Raw genomic sequence first — 20158 nt, forward strand, 5'->3', positions numbered from 1 at the left:
TCTCTGGCAGGGAAGGGGTAAAGGAGCGACGCTCTGCGGGTCTCTGGCAGGGGACGGGTAAAGGAGCGACGCTCTGCGGGTCTCTGGCAGGGGACGGGTAAAGGAGCGACGCTCTGCGGGTCTCTCGCCTACTCTCGTAAGTGTGACGCTCTGCGGGTCTCTAGCAGGGAAGGGGTAAAGGAGCGACGCTCTGCGGGTCTCTGGCAGGGGAGGGGTAAAGTAGCGACGCTCTGCGGTTCTCTGGCAGGGAAGGGGTAAAGGAGTGACGCTCTGTGGGTCTCTAGCAGGGAAGGGGTAAAGGAGCGACGCTCTGCGGGTCTCTGGCAGGGGAAGGGGTAAAGGAGCGACGCTCTGCGGGTCTCTGGCAGGGAAGGGGTAAAGGAGCGACGCTCTGCGGGTCTTTCGCCTACTCTCGTAAGTGTGACGCTCTGCGGGTCTCTGGCAGGGAAGGGGTAAAGGAGCGACGCTCTGCGGGTCTCTGGCAGGGAAGGGGTAAAGGAGGGACGCTCTGCGGGTCTCTGGCAGGGAAGGGGTAAAGGAGCGACGTTCTGCGGGTCTCTGGCAGGGAAGGGGTAAAGGAGCGACGCTCTGCGGGTCTCTGGCAGGGAAGGGGTAAAGGAGCGATGCTCTGCGGGTCTCTGGCGGGGGAGGGGTAAAGGAGCAACGCTCTGCGGGTCTCTGGCAGGGAAGGGGTAAAGGAGCGACGCTCTGCGGGTCTCTGGCAGGGAAGGGGTAAAGGAGCGACGCTCTGCGGGTCTCTGGCAGGGAAGGGGTAAAGGAGAGACGCTCTGCGAGTCTCTGGCGGGGGAGGGGTAAAGGAGCGACGCTCTGCGGGTCTCTGGCAGGGAAGGGGTAAAGGAGCGACGCTCTGCGGGTCTCTGGCAGGGAAGGGGTAAAGGAGCGACGCTCTGCGGGTCTCTGGCAGGGAAGGGGTAAAGGAGCGACGCTCTGCGGGTCTCTGGCAGGGAAGGGGTAAAGGAGCGACATTCTGCGGGTCTCTGGCAGGGAAGGGGTAAAGGAGCGACGCTCTGCGGGTCTCTGGCGGGGGAGGGGTAAAGGAGCGACACTCTGCGGGTCTCTGGCAGGGAACGGGTAAAGGAGCGACGCTCTGCGGGTCTCTGGCAGGGGAGGGGTAAAGGAGTGATGCTCTGCGAGTCTCTGGCAGGGAAGGGGTAAAGGAGCGACGCTCTGCGGGTCTCTGGCAGGGGAGGGGTAAAGGAGTGATGCTCTGCGGGTCTCTGGCGGGGGAGGGGTAAAGGAGCGACACTCTGCAGGTCTCTAGCAAGGAAGGGGTAAAGGAGCGACGCTCTGCGGGTCACTGGCGGGGGAGAGGTAAAGGAGCGACGCTCTGCGGGTCTCTGGCAGGGAAGGGGTAAAGGAGCGACGCTCTGCGGGTCTCTGGCAGGGGACGGGTAAAGGAGCGACGCTCTGCGGGTCTCTGGCAGGGAAGGGGTAAAGGAGCGACGCTCTGCGGGTCTCTGGCAGGGAAGGGGTAAAGGAGCGACGCTCTGCGGGTCTCTGGCAGGGGACGGGTAAAGGAGCGACGCTCTGCGGGTCTCTGGCAGGGGACGGGTAAAGGAGCGACGCTCTGCGGGTCTCTGGCAGGGAAGGGGTAAAGGAGCGACGCTCTGCGGGTCTCTGGAAGGGAAGGGGTAAAGAAGCAACGCTCTGCGGGTCTCTGGCAGGGAAGGGGTAAAGGAGCGACGCTCTGTGGGTCTCTGGCAGGGAAGGGGTAAAGGAGCGATGCTCTGCGGGTCTCTGGCAGGGGACGGGTAAAGGAGCGACGCTCTGCGGGTCTCTGGCAGGGAAGGGGTAAAGGAGCGACGCTCTGCGGGTCTCTGGCAGGGAAGGGGTAAAGAAGCGACGCTCTGCGGGTCTCTGGCAGGGAAGGGGTAAAGGAGCGACGCTCTGCGGGTCTCTGGCAGGGAAGGGGTAAAGGAGCGATGCTCTGCGGGTCTCTGGCAGGGGACGGGTAAAGGAGCGACGCTCTGCGGGTCTAGCAGGGAAGGGGTAAAGGAGCGACGCTCTGCAGTCTCTAGCAGGGAAGGGGTAAAGGAGCGACGCTCTGCGGGTCTCTGTCATAGGAGGGGTAAAGGAGCGACGCTCTGCGGGTCTCTGGCGGGGAAGGGGTAAAGGAGCGACGCTCTGCGGGTCTCTGTCATAGGAGGGGTAAAGGAGCGACGCTCTGCGGGTCTCTGGCGGGGGAGGGGTAAAGGAGCGACGCTCTGCGGGTCTCTGGCGGGGGAAGGGTAAAGGAGCGACGCTCTGCGGGTCTCTAGCGGGGAAGGGGTAAAGGAGCGACGCTCTGCGGGTCTCTGGCAGGGAAGGGGTAAAGGAGCGACGCTCTGCGGGTCTCTGGCAGGGAAGGGGTAAAGGAGCGACGCTCTGCGGGTCTCTGGCAGGGAAGGGGTAAAGGAGCGATGCTCTGCGGTTCTCTGGCGGGGGAGCGGTAAAGGAGCGATGCTCTGCGGGTCTCTGGCAGGGGAGGGGTAAAGGAGCGACGCTCTGCAGGTCTCTGGCAGGGGAGGGGTAAAGGAGCGATGCTCTGCGGGTCTCTGGCAGGGAGGGGTAAAGGAGCGACGCTCTGCGGGTCTCTTGCAGGGAAGGGGTAAAGGAGCGACGCTCTGCGGGTCTCTGGCGGGGGAGGGGTAAAGGAGCGATGCTCTGCGTGTCTCTGGCGGGGGAGGGGTAAAGGAGCGATGCTCTGCGGGTCTCTGGCGGGGGAGGGGTAAAGGAGCGATGCTCTGCGTGTCTCTGGCATGGGAGGGGTAAAGGAGCAACGCTCTGCGGGTCTCTTTGGGGGGGGAGGGGTAAAGGAGCGATGCTCTGCGGGTCTCTGGCGGGGGAGGGGTAAAGGAGCGACGCTCTGCGGGTCTGTGGCGGGGAGGGGTAAAGGAGCGACGCTCTGCGGGTCTCTGGCGGGGGAGGGGTAAAGGAGCGACGCTCTGCGGGTCTCTGGCGGGGGAGGGGTAAAGGAGCGACGCTCTGCGGGTCTCTGGCGGGGGAGGGGTAAAGGAGCGACGCTCTGCGGGTCTCTGGCGGGGGAGGGGTAAAGGAGCGACGCTCTGCGGGTCTCTGGCGGGGGAGGGGTAAAGGAGCGATGCTCTGCGTGTCTCTGGCGGGGGAGGGGTAAAGGAGCAACGCTCTGCGGGTCTCTGGCGGGGAGGGGTAAAGGAGCGACGCTCTGCGGGTCTCTGGCGGGGGAGGGGTAAAGGAGCGATGCTCTGCGGGTCTCTGGCAGGGAAGGGGTAAAGGAGCGATGCTCTGCGGGTCTCTGGCGGGGGAGGGGTAAAGGAGCGACGCTCTGCGGGTCTGTGGCGGGGAGGGGTAAAGGAGCGACGCTCTGCGGGTCTCTGGCGGGGGAGGGGTAAAGGAGCGACGCTCTGCGGGTCTCTGGCGGGGGAGGGGTAAAGGAGCGACGCTCTGCGGGTCTCTGGCGGGGGAGGGGTAAAGGAGCGACGCTCTGCGGGTCTCTGGCGGGGGAGGGGTAAAGGAGCGACGCTCTGCGGGTCTCTGGCGGGGGAGGGGTAAAGGAGCGATGCTCTGCGTGTCTCTGGCGGGGGAGGGGTAAAGGAGCAACGCTCTGCGGGTCTCTGGCGGGGAGGGGTAAAGGAGCGACGCTCTGCGGGTCTGTGGCGGGGGAGGGGTAAAGGAGCGATTGTATTGTATGTCTGTATTTATATAGCGCCATTAATGTACACAGCGCTGCACAGCAGTAATACACGCGGTAATCATATAAATAACAGATCGTGGGAATAAGTGACATTAAGGAAGAGGAGTCTCTGCCCCGAGGAGCTTACAGTCTAATACAGTCTGAGATTCTCTGCAGGTCTCTGGCGGGGGAGGGGTACATACACACACACACACACACACACACACACACACACACACACACACACACACACACACACACACACACACACACACACACACACACACACACACACACATACACACACATATATACATACACACATACATATATACACACATATATACATACACACACACACATACACACACATATATACATACACACACACACATACACACACACACACACACATACACACAGACACATAGACACATACATACAAACACACATACATACACACACACACATACATATATACACACATATATACATACACACATACACACATACACACACACACACACACACACACACACACACACACACACACACACACACACACACACACAACGTCGCGGCTAAACATTTTGATGCCGCATCTATTTGATTTTTTAGAGACTGTTGCCACATGTGACTGTTTCTAAACCAATCAGAGACCGTGTCCCGCCCCCTTTAGTGACGTCGCTGGCGACAGTCGCTGAAAATCCAATTATAATTTTCGCAGGTGGCGACGTCATCGGTCGCGTCGCTGTCACCAGCACTATAAGCGCAGCCTAAGACATGTGAATGTGCTCACATATATATATATATATATATATATATATACACGCGCGCGTGTCCCAATCACGCAGACTCTCCCTCAGCGCTGAAGCAGGGATCTCTATATAGAGACATCACTCCTTGCAGCGGGTGTGCGAGTGGGCGCTCCACTCACCCCCCGATGTCAGAGAAAACAAGGAGGCCCCGGGGTGAGTTATAAATGAGTACCGTACATGTGAGTATAAGTGCGTGCCGGGCCAGGCAGGGGGCCCGGAGCTGGACTTCACATGTATACTCGTTACTACTCACGATTGTGTTTGTATAAAGGGATCATGGATTATGTTGGGTTATCACACGTTATGTGGCGTTATTAGCCATTGTTTGTTCATATTAGCAGTATTTCTCTTCACATTTATATATTTTATTTCATGATTTGTTTTTTCCTATCTAATTGCTCATGCACTTTGCACTTTGCACTTTGCACGAGTATTGTGCCTGTGATGAGACGGCATTTCATGCTGATTAGGTGCATTGGGATCATGTGCACGCGGATTCCGATTGATCCAGTCATTGATTAAGTATCTGGCCTTGGGCATATATGTGAGGACTTGCTAGTGCAACTCTCCCCCTGATGAAGCACGTTAAGCTGTGAAACGCGTTGCTACGCAGCATATCCCTCATCCCGTCCTTGCGTCTCTTGCTGTGACGCGTTTCGCCCCTCCTTTTCCTGGAGCTGCTAGTTCAGAGACCCGGTGCCCCAGGTCCTAACGGAAGTCCAGCTCCGGACCCCCTGCCCGGCGCTTACTTATACGCACATGTACGTTACTCGCACTTGTTGCGTGTTTTTGACACATTCATTTATAACTCACCCCGGGGCCTCCTCGTTTTCTCTGAGATTGGGGGGATCCCTCTGGGTTTGAGTGTGTGTGTGTATATATTATACACACTGTGTGTATATACACACACACATACACGTATGTATATCTTTATTTATATAGACAGTATACAGCGTCACAAAGACAGTACAGGGAATTAGAATACAGTAGACAGAGCACAGTCAGGCAGTAGCATGGCGCTGAGAACACAGGGCCGAGACCAGCACTACTAACACACTGATATAAAGCCGCACCCCAACTACAACATACAAGTGGGGCTCCCTGGGGTACAGAGACCGTTCTAACAGAGAGAGAGCGGCGAACCCCAGCAGACCCGACTCACGGAGACGCCACGTGGGGCCGCGCCACGTGGGGCCGCACCACGCTTACTGTTAGTGCTTGTATTAGCGCGTCCTGTTTGTTCCACCACCCCGTGCGTATTTAATGCACGCGGTATATATTTCACCCCGCGAGAGCCTGTTATGCAGCTTCTGTGAATCTTGTCTCATGGGGTTCGCCTCTTTTTCTCTCTCTTTGTTATAATTGGATGGCAGTGCTGGCCTTGATGGTGGGCAGTTCACAAGGGCGGATATCGGGTGCTGTAATACAGGGGGGCGCAAACTTTTCCCCCTGCGGCCCCTGCCGGCAGTTCCCCTCTCTCCGCACCCCCACCCCCGCTTACCTCGGCTCTGGCGGCATGACGTCATGTTGCCACAGCAACCTGACGTCACATGACCTCGCGGCGTCAAATGCCATGTCTAAAAAGCCGCCGGAGCCGAGGTCAGTTAGGTTTACAGAGGCCCTGCAGCTTATTCTAAGTGCCTTCGGGAAGCGCGCGGGGCCTCTGTAAACCCCGCCCCCCCACACAGTCTCGCGCCGCCCCCCCCCCGGGGCTCGCGCCCCCCCCCCGTTTGCGCACCACTGCTCTAATATATCCGGAATAAGATCACTCACAAAATGTCCAATATATAACACAGACAGAACACCTCGGGGTGTGAGCTCCGTCCCAAAACCTCATTAAGGCAACATTCAGTCATTAGCCGAGAGGTGTGCGCTCGCGTGTGCGCTCGCGTGTGCGCTCGCGTGTGCGCTCGCCTGTGCGCTCGCGCGTGTGCTCGCCTGTGCGCTCGCGTGTGCGCTCGCGTGTGCGCTCGCGTGTGTGCGCTGCGTGTGTGCTCGCCGCGTGTGTGCTGCGTGTGTGCTCGCCTGTGCGCTCGCCTGTGCGCTCGCGTGTGCATGTTTGGTTGTTACGGGAGCTTTAACATGTCTTGCTGGCAGAGAGCAGTCATACTCCGTATTGCTTTATAGCGCAGGCCTGCGCTGCGTTTGCGCTGCGTGTCCATGGCTCCGGCACCTGAGCTATCTCTCGCTGTCTCCCCGCAGGCTCCCAGGATGTCTCACCAGTTCCCTGCGCTCTCGTCGGAGCAGAAGAAGGCGCTCTCGGAGATCGCTCAGCGCATCGTAGCTCCGGGGAAAGGCGTTCTCGCAGCAGACGAGTCTGTGGGTGAGACTGTCTCACAGAGACCCTCTCGGGATGTCTCACAGGCTGTGTGTGCAGCGGTCTCCTGTCAATAAGTGACTGTCACTTTCAGGCTGTGCTGTCTCTCTCTGAACATCACTATTCGTCTGTCTCTCTCTTGTGACTCTCCTGTCTGGGACTATTTCTTGGCAACAATCTCCTGTGCTGTTTCTTTTGGAGCTGTCTCTGAGTGACGGTCTCATGCTGTCTCACAGGCACGATGGGCAGCCGTCTCACGCGCATCAAGGTGGAGAACACAGAGGAGAACAGACGTCTCTTTCGAGACATTCTGTTCTCGGCAGACCCCGCTCTCAGTAAGAGCATCGGGGGCGTCATTCTCTTCCATGAGACGCTCTACCAGCAGTCTCGCAGAGGGGTCTCCTTCCCCAAATTCCTAAAGGACCTCGGCATCGTCGTGGGAATCAAGGTCTGTCTGATACTGTCTCTCTGTGGTCTCTCCTTTTCTCTCTTATACGGTCTCTCTTTCTCTATCTGACCACACTCTGCGGTCCCTCTGTGTCTGACCGCTGTCTGCACTCTCTCACCACTCTCTGCACTCTCCCTGTCTGACCGCTGTCTGCACTCTCTCACCACTCTCTGCACTCTCCCTGTCTGACCGCTGTCTGCACTCTCTCACCACTCTCTGCACTCTCCCTGTCTGACCGCTGTCTGCACTCTCTCACCACTCTCTGCACTCTCCCTGTCTGACCGCTGTCTGCACTCTCTCACCACTCTCTGCACTCTCCCTGTCTGACCGCTGTCTGCACTCTCTCACCACTCTCTGCACACTCCCTGTCTGACCGCTGTCTGCACTCTCTCACCACTCTCTGCACTCTCCCTGTCTGACCGCTGTCTGCACTCTCTCACCACTCTCTGCACTCTCCCTGTCTGCACTCTCTCACCACTCTCTGCACTCTCCCTGTCTGACCGCTGTCTGCACTCTCTCACCACTCTCTGCACTCTCCCTGTCTGACCGCTGTCTGCACTCTCTCACCACTCTGCACTCTCCCTGTCTGACCACTCTCTGCACTCTCTCACAGGTAGATAAAGGGACTGCTCTTTTAGCTGGAACAGATGGAGAGACCACAACGCAGGGTGAGTCTCTCGCTGTCTCTCACCGTCTCTGGCTGCCTCCCACCCCACCCCCTCTGATGTCTCTCACCCCACCTTCCCGGCTGTCTCTCACCCCACCTTCCCGGCTGTCTCTCACCCCACCTTCCCGGCTGTATTTTCCCCCATCCGGCTGTCTTTCTCCCCCCCCCCCCCGGCTGTCTTCCCCCACCCCTCCCCCCTGACTGTTTTCTCCCCCCCCCCCTGACTATTTCTCCCCCCCCTGACTGTTTCTCCCCCCCCTGACTGTTTCTCTCCCCCCCCCCTGACTGTTTCTCTCCCCCCCCTGACTGTTTCTCCCCCCCCCTGACTGTTTCTCCCCCCCCCTGACTGTTTCTCCCCCCCCTGACTGTTTCTCCCCCCCTGACTGTTTCTCCCCCCCCCCCGACTGTTTCTCCCCCCCCTGACTGTTTCTCCCCCCCCCCCTGACTGTTTCTCTCCCCCCCCTGACTGTTTCTCTCCCCCCCTGACTGTTTCTCTCCCCCCTGACTGTTTCTCCCCCCCCCTGACTGTTTCTCTCCCCCTCCTGACTGTTTCTCTCCCCCCCTGACTGTTTCTCCCCCCCCCTGACTGTTTCCCCCCGCCCCCCTGGCTGTCTGAACCTGGCTGTCTTCCCCCACCCCCCCTAACCTGGCTGTCTCTCAGCCCTTACCCCCTGGCTGTCTCTCACTCCACCCCCAACCTCCCGGCTGTCTCTCACTCCCCTCCGGCTGTCTCTCACTCCCCTCCCAACCTCCCGGCTGTCTCTCACCCCCCCCCCCTCCGGCTGTCTCTCACCCCCCCCCCCCCTCCGGCTGTCTCTCACCCCCCCCCTCCGGCTGTCTCTCACCCCCCCTCCGGCTGTCTCTCACACACACCCCCCTCCGGCTGTCTCTCACTCCCCCCCCTCCGGCTGTCTCTCACTTCCCCCCCCTCCGGCTGTCTCTCACTCCCCCCCTCCGGCTGTCTCTCACTCCCCCCCCCTCCGGCTGTCTCTCACTCCCCCCCTCCGGCTGTCTCTCACTCCCCCCCCCGCCGGCTGTCTCTCACTCCCCCCCCCTGGTTGTCTCTTACTCCCCACCCCCCGGCTGTCTCTTACTCCCCACCCCCCGGCTGTCTCTCACTCCCCCCCTCCGGCTGTCTCTCACTCCCCCCCCGCCGGCTGTCTCTCACTCCCCCCCCCTGGTTGTCTCTTACTCCCCACCCCCCGGCTGTCTCTTACTCCCCACCCCCCGGCTGTCTCTCACTCCCCCCGGCTGTCTCTCACCCCCCCCCCCCCGGCTGTCTCTCACTCCCTCCCGGCTGTCTCTCACTCCCCCCCGGCTGTCTCTCACTCCCCCCCGGCTGTCTCTCACTCCCCCCCGGCTGTCTCTCACTCCCCCCCGGCTGTCTCTCACTCCCCCCCCGGCTGTCTCTTACTCCCCACCCCCCGGCTGTCTCTTACTCCCCACCCCCTGGCTGTCTCTCACTCCCCCGGCTGTCTCTCACCCCCCCCCCCCCGGCTGTCTCTCACTCCCTCCCGGCTGTCTCTCACTCCCCCCCGGCTGTCTCTCACTCCCCCCCGGCTGTCTCTCACTCCCCCCCGGCTGTCTCTCACTCCCCCCCGGCTGTCTCTCACTCCCCCCCGGCTGTCTCTCACTCCCCCCCGGCTGTCTCTCACTCCCCCCCGGCTGTCTCTCACTCCCCCCCGGCTGTCTCTCACTCCCCCCCGGCTGTCTCTCACTCCCCCCGGCTGTCTCTCACTCCCCCCCGGCTGTCTCACTCCCCCCCCGGCTGTCTCTCACTCCCCCCGGCTGTCTCTCACTCCACTCCCCCCCGGCTGTCTCTCACTCCCCCCCGGCTGTCTCTCACTCCCCCCCGGCTGTCTCTCACTCCCCCCCGGCTGTCTCTCACTCCCCCCCGGCTGTCTCTCACTCCCCCCCGGCTGTCTCTCACTCCCCCCCGCTGTCTCTCACTCCCCCCCGGCTGTCTCTCACTCCCCCCCGGCTGTCTCTCACTCCCCCCCCGGCTCTTCTCACTCCCCCCCGGCTCTCTCTCACTCCCCCCCGGCTCTCTCTCACTCCCCCCCGGCTCTCTCACTCCCCCCCGGCTCTCTCTCACTCCCCCCGGCTCTCTCACTCCCCCCCGGCTGTCCTCTCACCCCCCCCCGGCTGTCTCTCACCCCCCCCGGCTGTCTCTGTCTCAGGTCTGGACGGGCTGGCTGAGCGCTGTGCTCAGTATAAGAAGGATGGAGCAGACTTTGCTAAGTGGCGCTGTGTTCTGCGGATCTCAGACTCCGCCCCCTCCAGTCTCGCCATCTACGAGAACGCCAACGTGTTAGCGAGATACGCCAGCATTTGTCAGCAGGTGCAGTCTCCCTCTCCTCCCCCTGCGCCCTCTTCCCCCCCTGCGCTCTCTTCCCTCCCCCTTTCCCCTGCACTCTCCTCCCGCCCCCTTCCTCTGTGCCTTCCCCATTCCCCTGCACTCTTCTCCCCCCTCTTGCGCTCTTCCCCTGTGCCCCCTCTTCCCCTGCACTCTCCTCTCCCCCCCTTCCTCCTGTGCCCTCTCCCCCCCCTTCCTCCTGTGCCCTCTCCCTCCCCTTCCTCCTGTGCCCTCTCCCCCCCGCCCTTCCTCCTGTGCCCTCCCCATTCCCCTGCGCTCTTCCCCCCCCTCCTGCGCTCTTCCCCTGTGCCCCCTCTTCCCCTGCACTCTCCTCTCCCCCCTTCCTCCTGTGCCTTCTCCCCCCCCCCTTCCTGCTGTGCCCTCTCCCCCCCTTCCTCCTGTGCCCTCTCCCCCCCTTCCTCCTGTGCCCTCTCCCCCCCTTCCTCCTGTGCCCTCTCCCCCCCTTCCTCCTGTGCCCTCCCCCCCCCTTCCTCCTGTGCCCTCTCCCCCCCCCTTCCTCCTGTGCCCTCTCCCCCCCCCTTCCTCCTGTGCCCTCTCCCCCCCCCCTTCCTCCCTGTGCCCTCTCCCCCCCCCTTCCTCCTGTGCCCTCTCCCCCCCCTTCCTCCTGGGCCCTCTCCCCCCTCTTCCTCCTGTGCCCTCTCCCCCCCCCTTCCTCCTGTGCCCTCTCCCCCCCTTCCTCCTGTGCCCTCTCCCCCCCTTCCTCCTGTGCCCTCTCCCCACCCTTCCTCCTGTGCCCTCTCCCCACCCTTCCTCCTGTGCCCTCTCCCCACCCTTCCTCCTGTGCCCTCTCCCCCCCCTTCCTCCTGTGCCCTCTCCCCCCCTTCCTCCTGTGCCCTCTCCCCCCCCTTCCTCCTGTGCCCTCTCCCCCCCCTTCCTCCTGTGCCCTCTCCCCCCCCTTCCTCCTGTGCCCTCTCCCCCCCCTTCCTCCTGTGCACTCTCCCCCCTTCCTCCTGTGCCCTCTCCCCCCCTTCATCCTTTGCCCTCTCCCCCCCTTCCTCCTGTGCCCTCTCCCCCCCTTCCTCCTGTGCCCTCTCCCCCCCTTCCTCCTTTGCCCTTTTCCCCTCTTCCTCCTGTGCCCTCTCTCCCCCTTCCTCCTGTGCCCTCTCCCCCCCCTTCCTCCTGTGCCCTCTCCCCCCCCCTTCCTCCTGTGCCTCTCCCCCCCCCTTCCTCCTGTGCCCTCTCCCCCCCCCCTTCCTCCTGTGCCCTCTCCCCCCCCCCTTCCTCCTGTGCCCTCTCCCCCCCCCCTTCCTCCTGTGCCCTCTCCCCCCCCCCTTCCTCCTGTGCCCTCTCCCCCCCCCCCCTTCCTCCTGTGCCCTCTCCCCCCCCCCCTTCCTCCTGTGCCCTCTCCCCCCCCTCCTCCTGTGCCCTCTCTCCCCCCCCTTCCTCCTGTGCCCTCTCCCCCCCCCCTTCCTCCTGTGCCCTCTCCCCCCCTTCCTCCTGTGCCCTCTCCCCCCCCTTCCTCCTGTGCCCTCTCCCCCCCTCTTCCTCCTGTGCCCTCTCCCCCCCCCCTTCCTCCTGTGCCCTCTCCCCCCCTCTTCCTCCTGTGCCCTCTCCCCCCCCCCTTCCTCCTGTGCCCTCTCCCCCCCCTTCCTCCTGTGCCTCTCCCCCCCCTTCCTCCTGTGCCCTCTCCCCCCCCTTCCTCCTGTGCCCTCTCCCCCCCCTTCCTCCTGTGCCCTCTCCCCCCCCCCTTCCTCCTGTGCCCCCCCCTTCCTCCTGTGCCCCCCCCCTTCCTCCTGTGCCCCCCCCCCTTCCTCCTGTGCCCCCCCCCCTTCCTCCTGTGCCCCCCCCTTCCTCCTGTGCCCCCCCCCTTCCTCCTGTGCCCTCTCCCCCCCTTCCTCCTGTGCCCTCTCCCCCCCCTTCCTCCTGTGCCCTCTCCCCCCCCTTCCTCCTGTGCCCTCTCCCCCCCTTCCTCCTGTGCCCTCTCCCCCCCCTTCCTCCTGTGCCCTCTCCCCCCCTTCCTCCTGTGCCCTCTCCCCCCCCCCTTCCTCCTGTGCCCTCTCCCCCCCCCTTCCTCCTGTGCCCTCTCCCCCCCCTTCCTCCTGTGCCCTCTCCCCCCCCCTTCCTCCTGTGCCCTCTCCCCCCCCCTTCCTCCTGTGCCCTCTCCCCCCCCTTCCTCCTGTGCCCCACCCCCTTCCTCCTGTGCCCTCTCCCCCCCTTCCTCCTGTGCCCTCTCCCCCCCCTTCCTCCTGTGCCCTCTCCCCCCCTTCCTCCTGTGCCCTCTCCCCCCCTTCCTCCTGTGCCCTCTCCCCCCCTTCCTCCTGTGCCCTCTCCCCCCCCTTCCTCCTGTGCCCTCTCCCCCCCCTTCCTCCTGTGCCCTCTCCCTCCCCCTTCCTCCTGTGCCCTCTCCCCCCCCTTCCTCCTGTGCCCTCCTCCCCCCCCTTCCTCCTGTGCCCTCTCCCCCCCCTTCCTCCTGTGCCCTCTCCCCCCCCTTCCTCCTGTGCCCTCTCCGCCCCCTTCCTCCTGTGCCCTCTCCCCCCCCCTTCCTCCTGTGCCCTCTCCCCCCCCTTCCTCCTGTGCCCTCTCCCCCCCCCTTCCTCCTGTGCCCTCTCCCCCCCCTTCCTCCTGTGCCCTCTCCCCCCCCTTCCTCCTGTGCCCTCTCCCCCCCCTTCCTCCTGTGCCCTCTCCCCCCCCTTCCTCCTGTGCCCTCTCCGCCCCCTTCCTCCTGTGCCCTCTCCCCCCCCTTCCTCCTGTGCCCTCTCCGCCCCCTTCCTCCTGTGCCCTCTCCCCCCCTTCCTCCTGTGCCCTCTCCGCCCCTTCCTCCTGTGCCCTCTCCGCCCCCTTCCTCCTGTGCCCTCTCCCCCCCCCCTTCCTCCTGTGCCCTCTCCCCCCCCTTCCTCCTGTGCCCTCTCCCCCCCCCTTCCTCCTGTGCCCTCTCCCCCCCCCTTCCTCCTGTGCCCTCTCCCCCCCCTTCCTCCTGTGCCCTCTCCCCCCCCCTTCCTCCTGTGCCCTCTCCCCCCCCTTCCTCCTGTGCCCTCTCCCCCCCCTTCCTCCTGTGCCCTCTCCCCCCCCTTCCTCCTGTGCCCTCTCCCCCCCCTTCCTCCTGTGCCCTCTCCCCCCCCTTCCTCCTGTGCCCTCTCTCCCCCCCCTTCCTCCTGTGCCCTCTCCCCCCCCCTTCCTCCTGTGCCCTCTCCCCCCCCTTCCTCCTGTGCCCTCTCCCCCCCCCCTTCCTCCTGTGCCCTCTCCCCCCCTCTCCCCCCCCTTCCTCCTGTGCCCTCTCCCCCCCCTTCCTCCTGTGCCCTCTCCCCCCCCTTCCTCCTGTGCCCTCTCCCCCCCCCCTTCCTCCTGTGCCCTCTCCCCCCCCTTCCTCCTGTGCCCTCTCCCCCCCCCTTCCTCCTGTGCCCCCCCCTTCCTCCTGTGCCCTCTCCCCCCCCCTTCCTCCTGTGCCCCCCCCCTTCCTCCTGTGCCCTCTCCCCCCCCCTTCCTCCTGTGCCCCCCCCTTCCTCCTGTGCCCTCTCCCCCCCCCTTCCTCCTGTGCCCTCTCCCCCCCTTCCTCCTGTGCCCTCTCCCCCCCTTCCTCCTGTGCCCTCTCCCCCATCCCCCGCAGCTGTCTCTAGTTCAGACTTGCCGTCTCTCCCGTGTAGAACGGTCTCGTCCCGATAGTGGAGCCAGAAATCCTGTCTGACGGGTCACATGATCTCCAGCGGTGTCAGTATGAGACCGAGAAGGTGAGAGCGCATATACTGTATGTGCACATGTATGTACACACACACACACACACACACACATATACATGCACGAGCACACACACATATATGCACGCACACCTATATGCACGCACACGCACCTATATGCACGCACACGCACATATATGCACGAGCACACACACATATATGCACGCACGCACACACACATATATGCACGCACGCACACACACATATATGCGCACACACACACAAACACACCTATATGCACGCACACGCACATATATGCACGAGCACACGCACATATATGCACACACACACACCTATATGCGAGCACACACACATATATGCACGCACGCACACACACATATATGCACGCACGCACACACACATATATGCGCACACACACACAAACACACCTATATGCACGCACACGCACATATATGCACGAGCACACGCACATATATGCACACACACACACCTATATGCACGCACACGCACATATATGCACGAGCACACACACATATATGCACGCACGCACACACACATATATGCACGCACGCACACACACATATATGCGCACACACACACAAACACACCTATATGCACGCACACGTCCACATATATGCACGAGCACACGCACATATATGCACACACACACACCTATATGCACGCACACGCACATATATGCACGAGCACACACACATATGCACGCACGCACACACACATATATGCGCACACACACACAAACAAACCTATATGCACGCACACGCACACACACTGGCGCACCCACATATACCCAACGCAACTCATCTCCCAACCCACACGGACAAACCTGAAATCGCATAACCATTCCTTGCTAGACTGGAAAATAAGTAAGTGTACTGTAAGTACTGTGTAAGGAAAATTAAACCGCCCCATTCAAGCCCTAAAGTTCTCCTCACTAGAACATTTAGAAACTTTAACCCACAACAGTTTCTGGATGACCTTACCAGCTGCCCTTGGCACAGAATCGATTTAATTCCCGAACCTGATTCTGCGCTCGACTATTTCCAATCCGAGTTCTTAAAACTCTGCGATACCCATGCTCCACTACGCAGAATAAGGGTACGGGGGGCACCTTTCATGGGTTACACCTGACTTTATAGCACTCTACCAGCTCAGGGATACCTTGTGGAAAAGCTACAAAGTAACTGGCACTACCAAGGATCTCAATCACTACAGATGCCTGCGGAACATGTGCACAAGGCAAACAAGGCACGCAAAAGCACAATATTACTCTGACAATCTCCTCCAGAATACAGCAAACCCAGCTAACTTCCGGAAGGTTATCAACAATATATTCCAGCCTCCTAACCATCAACAACCAAGTAATATCACTAAGGGGGATATTACTCTGACAGACCCCACTGACATTGCAAATGCATTCAATGATTACTTTGTGGGGTGTGCCACTAACTTATTAGCAAAACGCAACCCAAACATGAACCTCATTCAGAGAGTACCCGTATATCCCCACCATCTCCCCACACTGCCCACAATTGTCAATTTGGCCCAGTATCTGAAGAGGAGATTACACAAGCGCTCCTCAAACTAAAACTAAGCAGCCAATGTGGACCTGACTTACTACAATCTAGGTTCCTACGACTTGGTGCCCCAGCCATTGCCAAACCAATTGCTTCCATAGTCAACTCTATCCTGTCTGCAGGCCATATCCCTAAGGCCTGGAAAACTGCCAAAGTTGTCCCAATCTTCAAAAGTGGGGACAAAAACACTGTCTCAAACTACAGGCCAATCTCATTTCTCCCAATTCTATCCAAAGTCATGGAAAAATGTGTCCACTCCCAATTAAGCGATTACTATAACAAGACAAATTTCCCTAGCCAATTCCAATCTGGCTTTCGCCCCAAACACTCCACCGTAACTACCCTGCTAAAAGTTTGCAATGAAATCCAGTGTGGAATGGAACGGGGACAACTCACTGGTGCAGTATTCCTAGATTTTGCAAAGGCTTTTGACACAGTTGATCATGCTATCCTGCTCAACAAACTCCAGAGCTCTGGAATAGGGAAGAATGCTTTAAACTGGTTTCAGTCCTACCTATCAGGAAGATCCCAACATGTGTCCATCTCAGGCTCTAACTCCAACCCCCTGGATATCACCTGTGGTGTCCCCGCAAGGCTCTGTTCTGGGCCCCCTACTCTTCTCAGTGTTCATTAATGATCTTCCCACAGCTTGTAAGGAAGCCTCAATACACATGTATGCAGATGACACAATCCTATATGCACACAGCCATAGCCTCTCCGACCTTCAACACATACTTCAGTCTGACTTTTTGAGACTCGAAAACTGGATTTCCCAAAACAAACTGTTTTTAAACACTGACAAGACTGTAACAATGGTATTTGGGACCAAGACTACATTTGTAAAGCTTCCAGTGACTGAGCTCCTGATTAGAACCAACGCTAACACCACCCTAACACCTGTCACTAGTTTTAAATACCTGGGCTTATGGTTTGACTCCCACTTAACATTCGGGATGCACATTGATACCCTGACAACCAAGACCTATGCCAAACTAGGGGTACTTTACAGGAACAAATCCTCCCTCTCTCTCTTCCGCTGTAACTCTCTCTCTCTCTCTCCTTTGCCTTTCTCTAACTCTTTCTCTCTCTCTCCTTGCCTCTCGTCTCTCTCCTTGCCTCTCGTCTCCCGTCTCCCCCCCCCCTCCCGGCACCGTGTCTCCACCCCCCCGCGGCACCGTGTCTGCCCCCCCTCCCGGCACCGTGTCTGCCCCCCCCTCCCGGCACCGTGTCTGCCCCCCCCCTCCCGGCACCGTGTCTGCCCCCCCCCCTCCCGGCACCGTGTCTCCCCCCCCCTCCCGGCACCGTGTCTCCCCCCCCCTCCCGGCACCGTGTCTCCCCCCCCCCCTCCCGCACCGTGTCTCCACCCCCCACCCCGCGGCACCGTGTCTCCACCCCCCTCCCGGCACCGTGTCTCCCCCCCCCTCCCGGCACCGTGTCTCCCCCCCCCCTCCCGGCACGTGTGTCCCCCCCCCTCCCCGGCACCGTGTCTCCACCCCCCTCCCGGCACCGTGTCTCCACCCCCCTCCCGGCACTGTGTCCCCCCGCGGCACCGTGTCTTCCCCCCCCTCCCGGCACCGTGTCTCCCCCCCCTCCCGGCACCGTGTCTCCCCCCCCTCCCGGCACCGTGTCTCCCCCCCCCTCCCGGCACCGTGTCTCCCCCCCCCTCCCGGCACCGTGTCTCCCCCCCCCCTCCCGCACCGTGTCTCCCCCCCCCCTCCCGGCACCGTGTCTCCCCCCCCCCTCCCGGCACCGTGTGTCCCCCCCCCCTCCCGGCACCGTGTGTCCCCCCCCCCTCCGGCACCGTGTCTACCCCCCCCTCCCGGCATCGTGTCTCCCCCCCCCCCTCCCGGCATCGTGTCTCCCCCCCCCCTCCCGGCATCGTGTCTCCCCCCCCCCCTCCCGGCATCGTGTCTCCCCCCCCCCCTCCCGGCATCGTGTCTCCCCCCCCCCCTCCCGGCATCGTGTCTCCCCCCCCCCTCCCGGCATCGTGTCTCCCCCCCCCTCCCGGCATCGTGTCTCCCCCCCCCTCCCGGCATCGTGTCTCCCCCCCCCCCCTCCCGGCATCGTGTCTCCACCCCCCCTCCCGGCACCGTGTCTCCACCCCCCTCCCGGCACCGTGTCCCCCCCCGGCACCGTGTCCCCCCGCGGCACCGTGTCTCCCCCCCCCTCCCGGCACCGTGTCTTCCCCCCCCCCCTCCCGGCACCGTGTCTTCCCCCCCCCCTCCCGGCACCGTGTCTCCCCCCCCCCTCCCGGCACCGTGTCTCCCCCCCCCCTCCCGGCACCGTGTCTCCCCCCCCCCCCTCCCGGCACCGTGTCTCCCCCCCCCCCTCCCGGCACCGTGTCTCCCCCCCCCCCCTCCCGGCACCGTGTCTCCCCCCCCCCTTCCCGGCACCGTGTCTCCCCCCCCCTCCCGGCACCGTGTCTCCACCCCCCTCCCGGCACCGTGTCCCCCCCCGGCACCGTGTCCCCCCGCGGCACCGTGTCTCCCCCCCCCTCCCGGCACCGTGTCTTCCCCCCCCCCTGCCCGGCACCGTGTCTTCCCCCCCCCTCCCGGCACCGTGTCTCCCCCCCCCTCCCGGCACCGTGTCTCCCCCCCCCCCCTCCCGGCACCGTGTCTCCCCCCCCCTCCCGGCACCGTGTCTCCCCCCCCCTCCCGGCACCGTGTCTCCCCCCCCCCCCCTCCCGGCACCGTGTCTCCCCCCCCCCCCTCCCGCACCGTGTCTCCCCCCCCCCCCCTCCCGGCACCGTGTCTCCCCCCCCCCCCTCCCGCACCGTGTCTCCCCCCCCCCCTCCCGGCACCGTGTCTCCCCCCCCCCCTCCCGGCACCGTGTCTCCCCCCCCCCTCCCGGCACCGTGTCTCCCCCCCCCCCTCCCGGCACCGTGTCTCTCCCCCCCCCCCTCCCGGCACCGTGTCTCTCCCCCCCCCCTCCCGGCACCGTGTCTCTCCCCCCCCCTCCCGGCACCGTGTCTCCCCCCCCTCCCGGCACTGTGTCTCCCCCCCCCCCTCCCGGCACCGTGTCTCCCCCCCCCCTCCCGGCACCGTGTCTCCCCCCCCCCCCCTCCCGGCACCGTGTCTCCCCCCCCCCCTCCCGGCACCGTGTCTCCCCCCCCCCCTCCCGGCACCTTGTACATGGTTTTTATACAGACACGCACACATTCCTCTCTTCCACCAGCGCCCGCTCTTAACCCAACGATTTAGGGAACTCCGACTTGGTTTCTTGGGTAGTTGTGGGACATGGACCCCTTTAGGTAGAGATCGGACTGGATTCGGGGCCCCCCACGGGAATCCCTGATGGGCCTCCTCTTGCTCGATACCTTCCTTGCTGCCTGTATTTGGGAACAGTCTCTTCCACACAGACTGCTGGGGAACGTCCGCGCTGATCCGCAGCCCCCGGGGCCGCCTGGGGCGTTATCCCTTTACTGACACTGTACAGGACGCCTTCCCGTCTTTAGGGGCGCCTTACTTTAGGGGTACTGGCCCTATCTGCAGCATAACAAGCGGGGGGCCTGGTCTGTGCTATTACTTCTCTCACTCCCGAGGCTCCTCTGCTCTGCACCTTCGGGAACCTAACCCAGAACGTGCAGCCGCCTCCTTATATACCCCTGCGTGACGTACGGATCCCCATGGCAACCAGGGTGGGGCCCAGCATATACTAATAGTGCAAGTAACTTATATGCACACGCACTGACGCTCCACGCGCACATACATATGCACTGACACTCACACGCACTGGCGCGCGCACGTACACACTGACGTGCACACATATACGCACTGGCACACGCACACATGCACTGACGCGCATACACATATATGCACACGCACTGACGCTCCACGCGCACATACATATGCACACGCACTGACACTCACACGCACTGGCGCACGCACGTACACACTGACGTGCACACATATATACGCACTGGCACACGCACACATGCACTGACGCGCATACACATATATGCACACGCACTGACGCTCCACGCGCACTGGCGCGCGCACGTACACACTGACATGCACACATATATGCACACGCACTAGCTGGCGCACATGCACACGCACTGGCGCATGTTCACACATGCACAGCACGCACGCTGACACGCACATACATGTCACCCCCGCGCAGGTGCTCTCCGCCGTGTACGCGGCTCTCGTTCAGCACCACGTGTACCTGGAGGGGACGCTGCTGAAACCGAACATGGTGACGGCGGGACAGTCCTGTCCCCAAAAATTCACTCCAGAGCAGGTCGCCATGGCAACAGTGACGGCTCTCAGACGCACGGTGCCCGCGGCCGTACCCGGTAACAAGCGGTCTCTTCCAGTCACCGGGGGCCTCATTAAAGTGCTGGCTGTCTCTTTCCTCCACCTCAATGGCAAACTGTCTGTTGGCTGCCATATTTTCCAGCTGTATCTGAGTGACTCGCTCTTCCTTTCCTGGCTGTCTCTTCCTTCTCTTCCTTTCCCTGGCCGTCTCTTCCTTTCCCTGGCTGTCTCTTCCTTCTCTTCCTTTCCCTGGCCGTCTCTTCCTTTCCCTGCCGTCTCTTCCTTTCCCTGGCCGTCTCTTCCTTTCCCTGGCCGTCTCTTCCTTTCCCTGGCCGTCTCTTCCTTTCCCTGGCCGTCTCTTCTTTCCTGGTTCTCCGTCTGGCCGTCTCTTCC

General features: G+C 62.3%; 1 protein-coding gene across 1 annotated transcript; it reads left to right on the forward strand.

Moving 5' to 3' along the window:
- Positions 1 to 125: 125 nt before the first annotated feature.
- LOC142475930 (fructose-bisphosphate aldolase B-like) lies at positions 126 to 20141 on the forward strand (the record flags this gene model as incomplete). The annotated part of the gene is made up of 7 exons (XM_075581591.1): positions 126 to 136; positions 6673 to 6793; positions 7024 to 7235; positions 7849 to 7903; positions 10083 to 10243; positions 13861 to 13944; positions 19629 to 20141. Coding segments are annotated over exons 2-7 (1137 nt in total), but the record flags the coding sequence as incomplete, so codon positions are not given.
- Positions 20142 to 20158: the final 17 nt, after the last annotated feature.

Source organism: Ascaphus truei, unplaced genomic scaffold (genome assembly GCF_040206685.1).
Source record: "Ascaphus truei isolate aAscTru1 unplaced genomic scaffold, aAscTru1.hap1 HAP1_SCAFFOLD_1436, whole genome shotgun sequence".
In the NCBI taxonomy this organism is placed as follows: domain Eukaryota; kingdom Metazoa; phylum Chordata; class Amphibia; order Anura; family Ascaphidae; genus Ascaphus; species Ascaphus truei.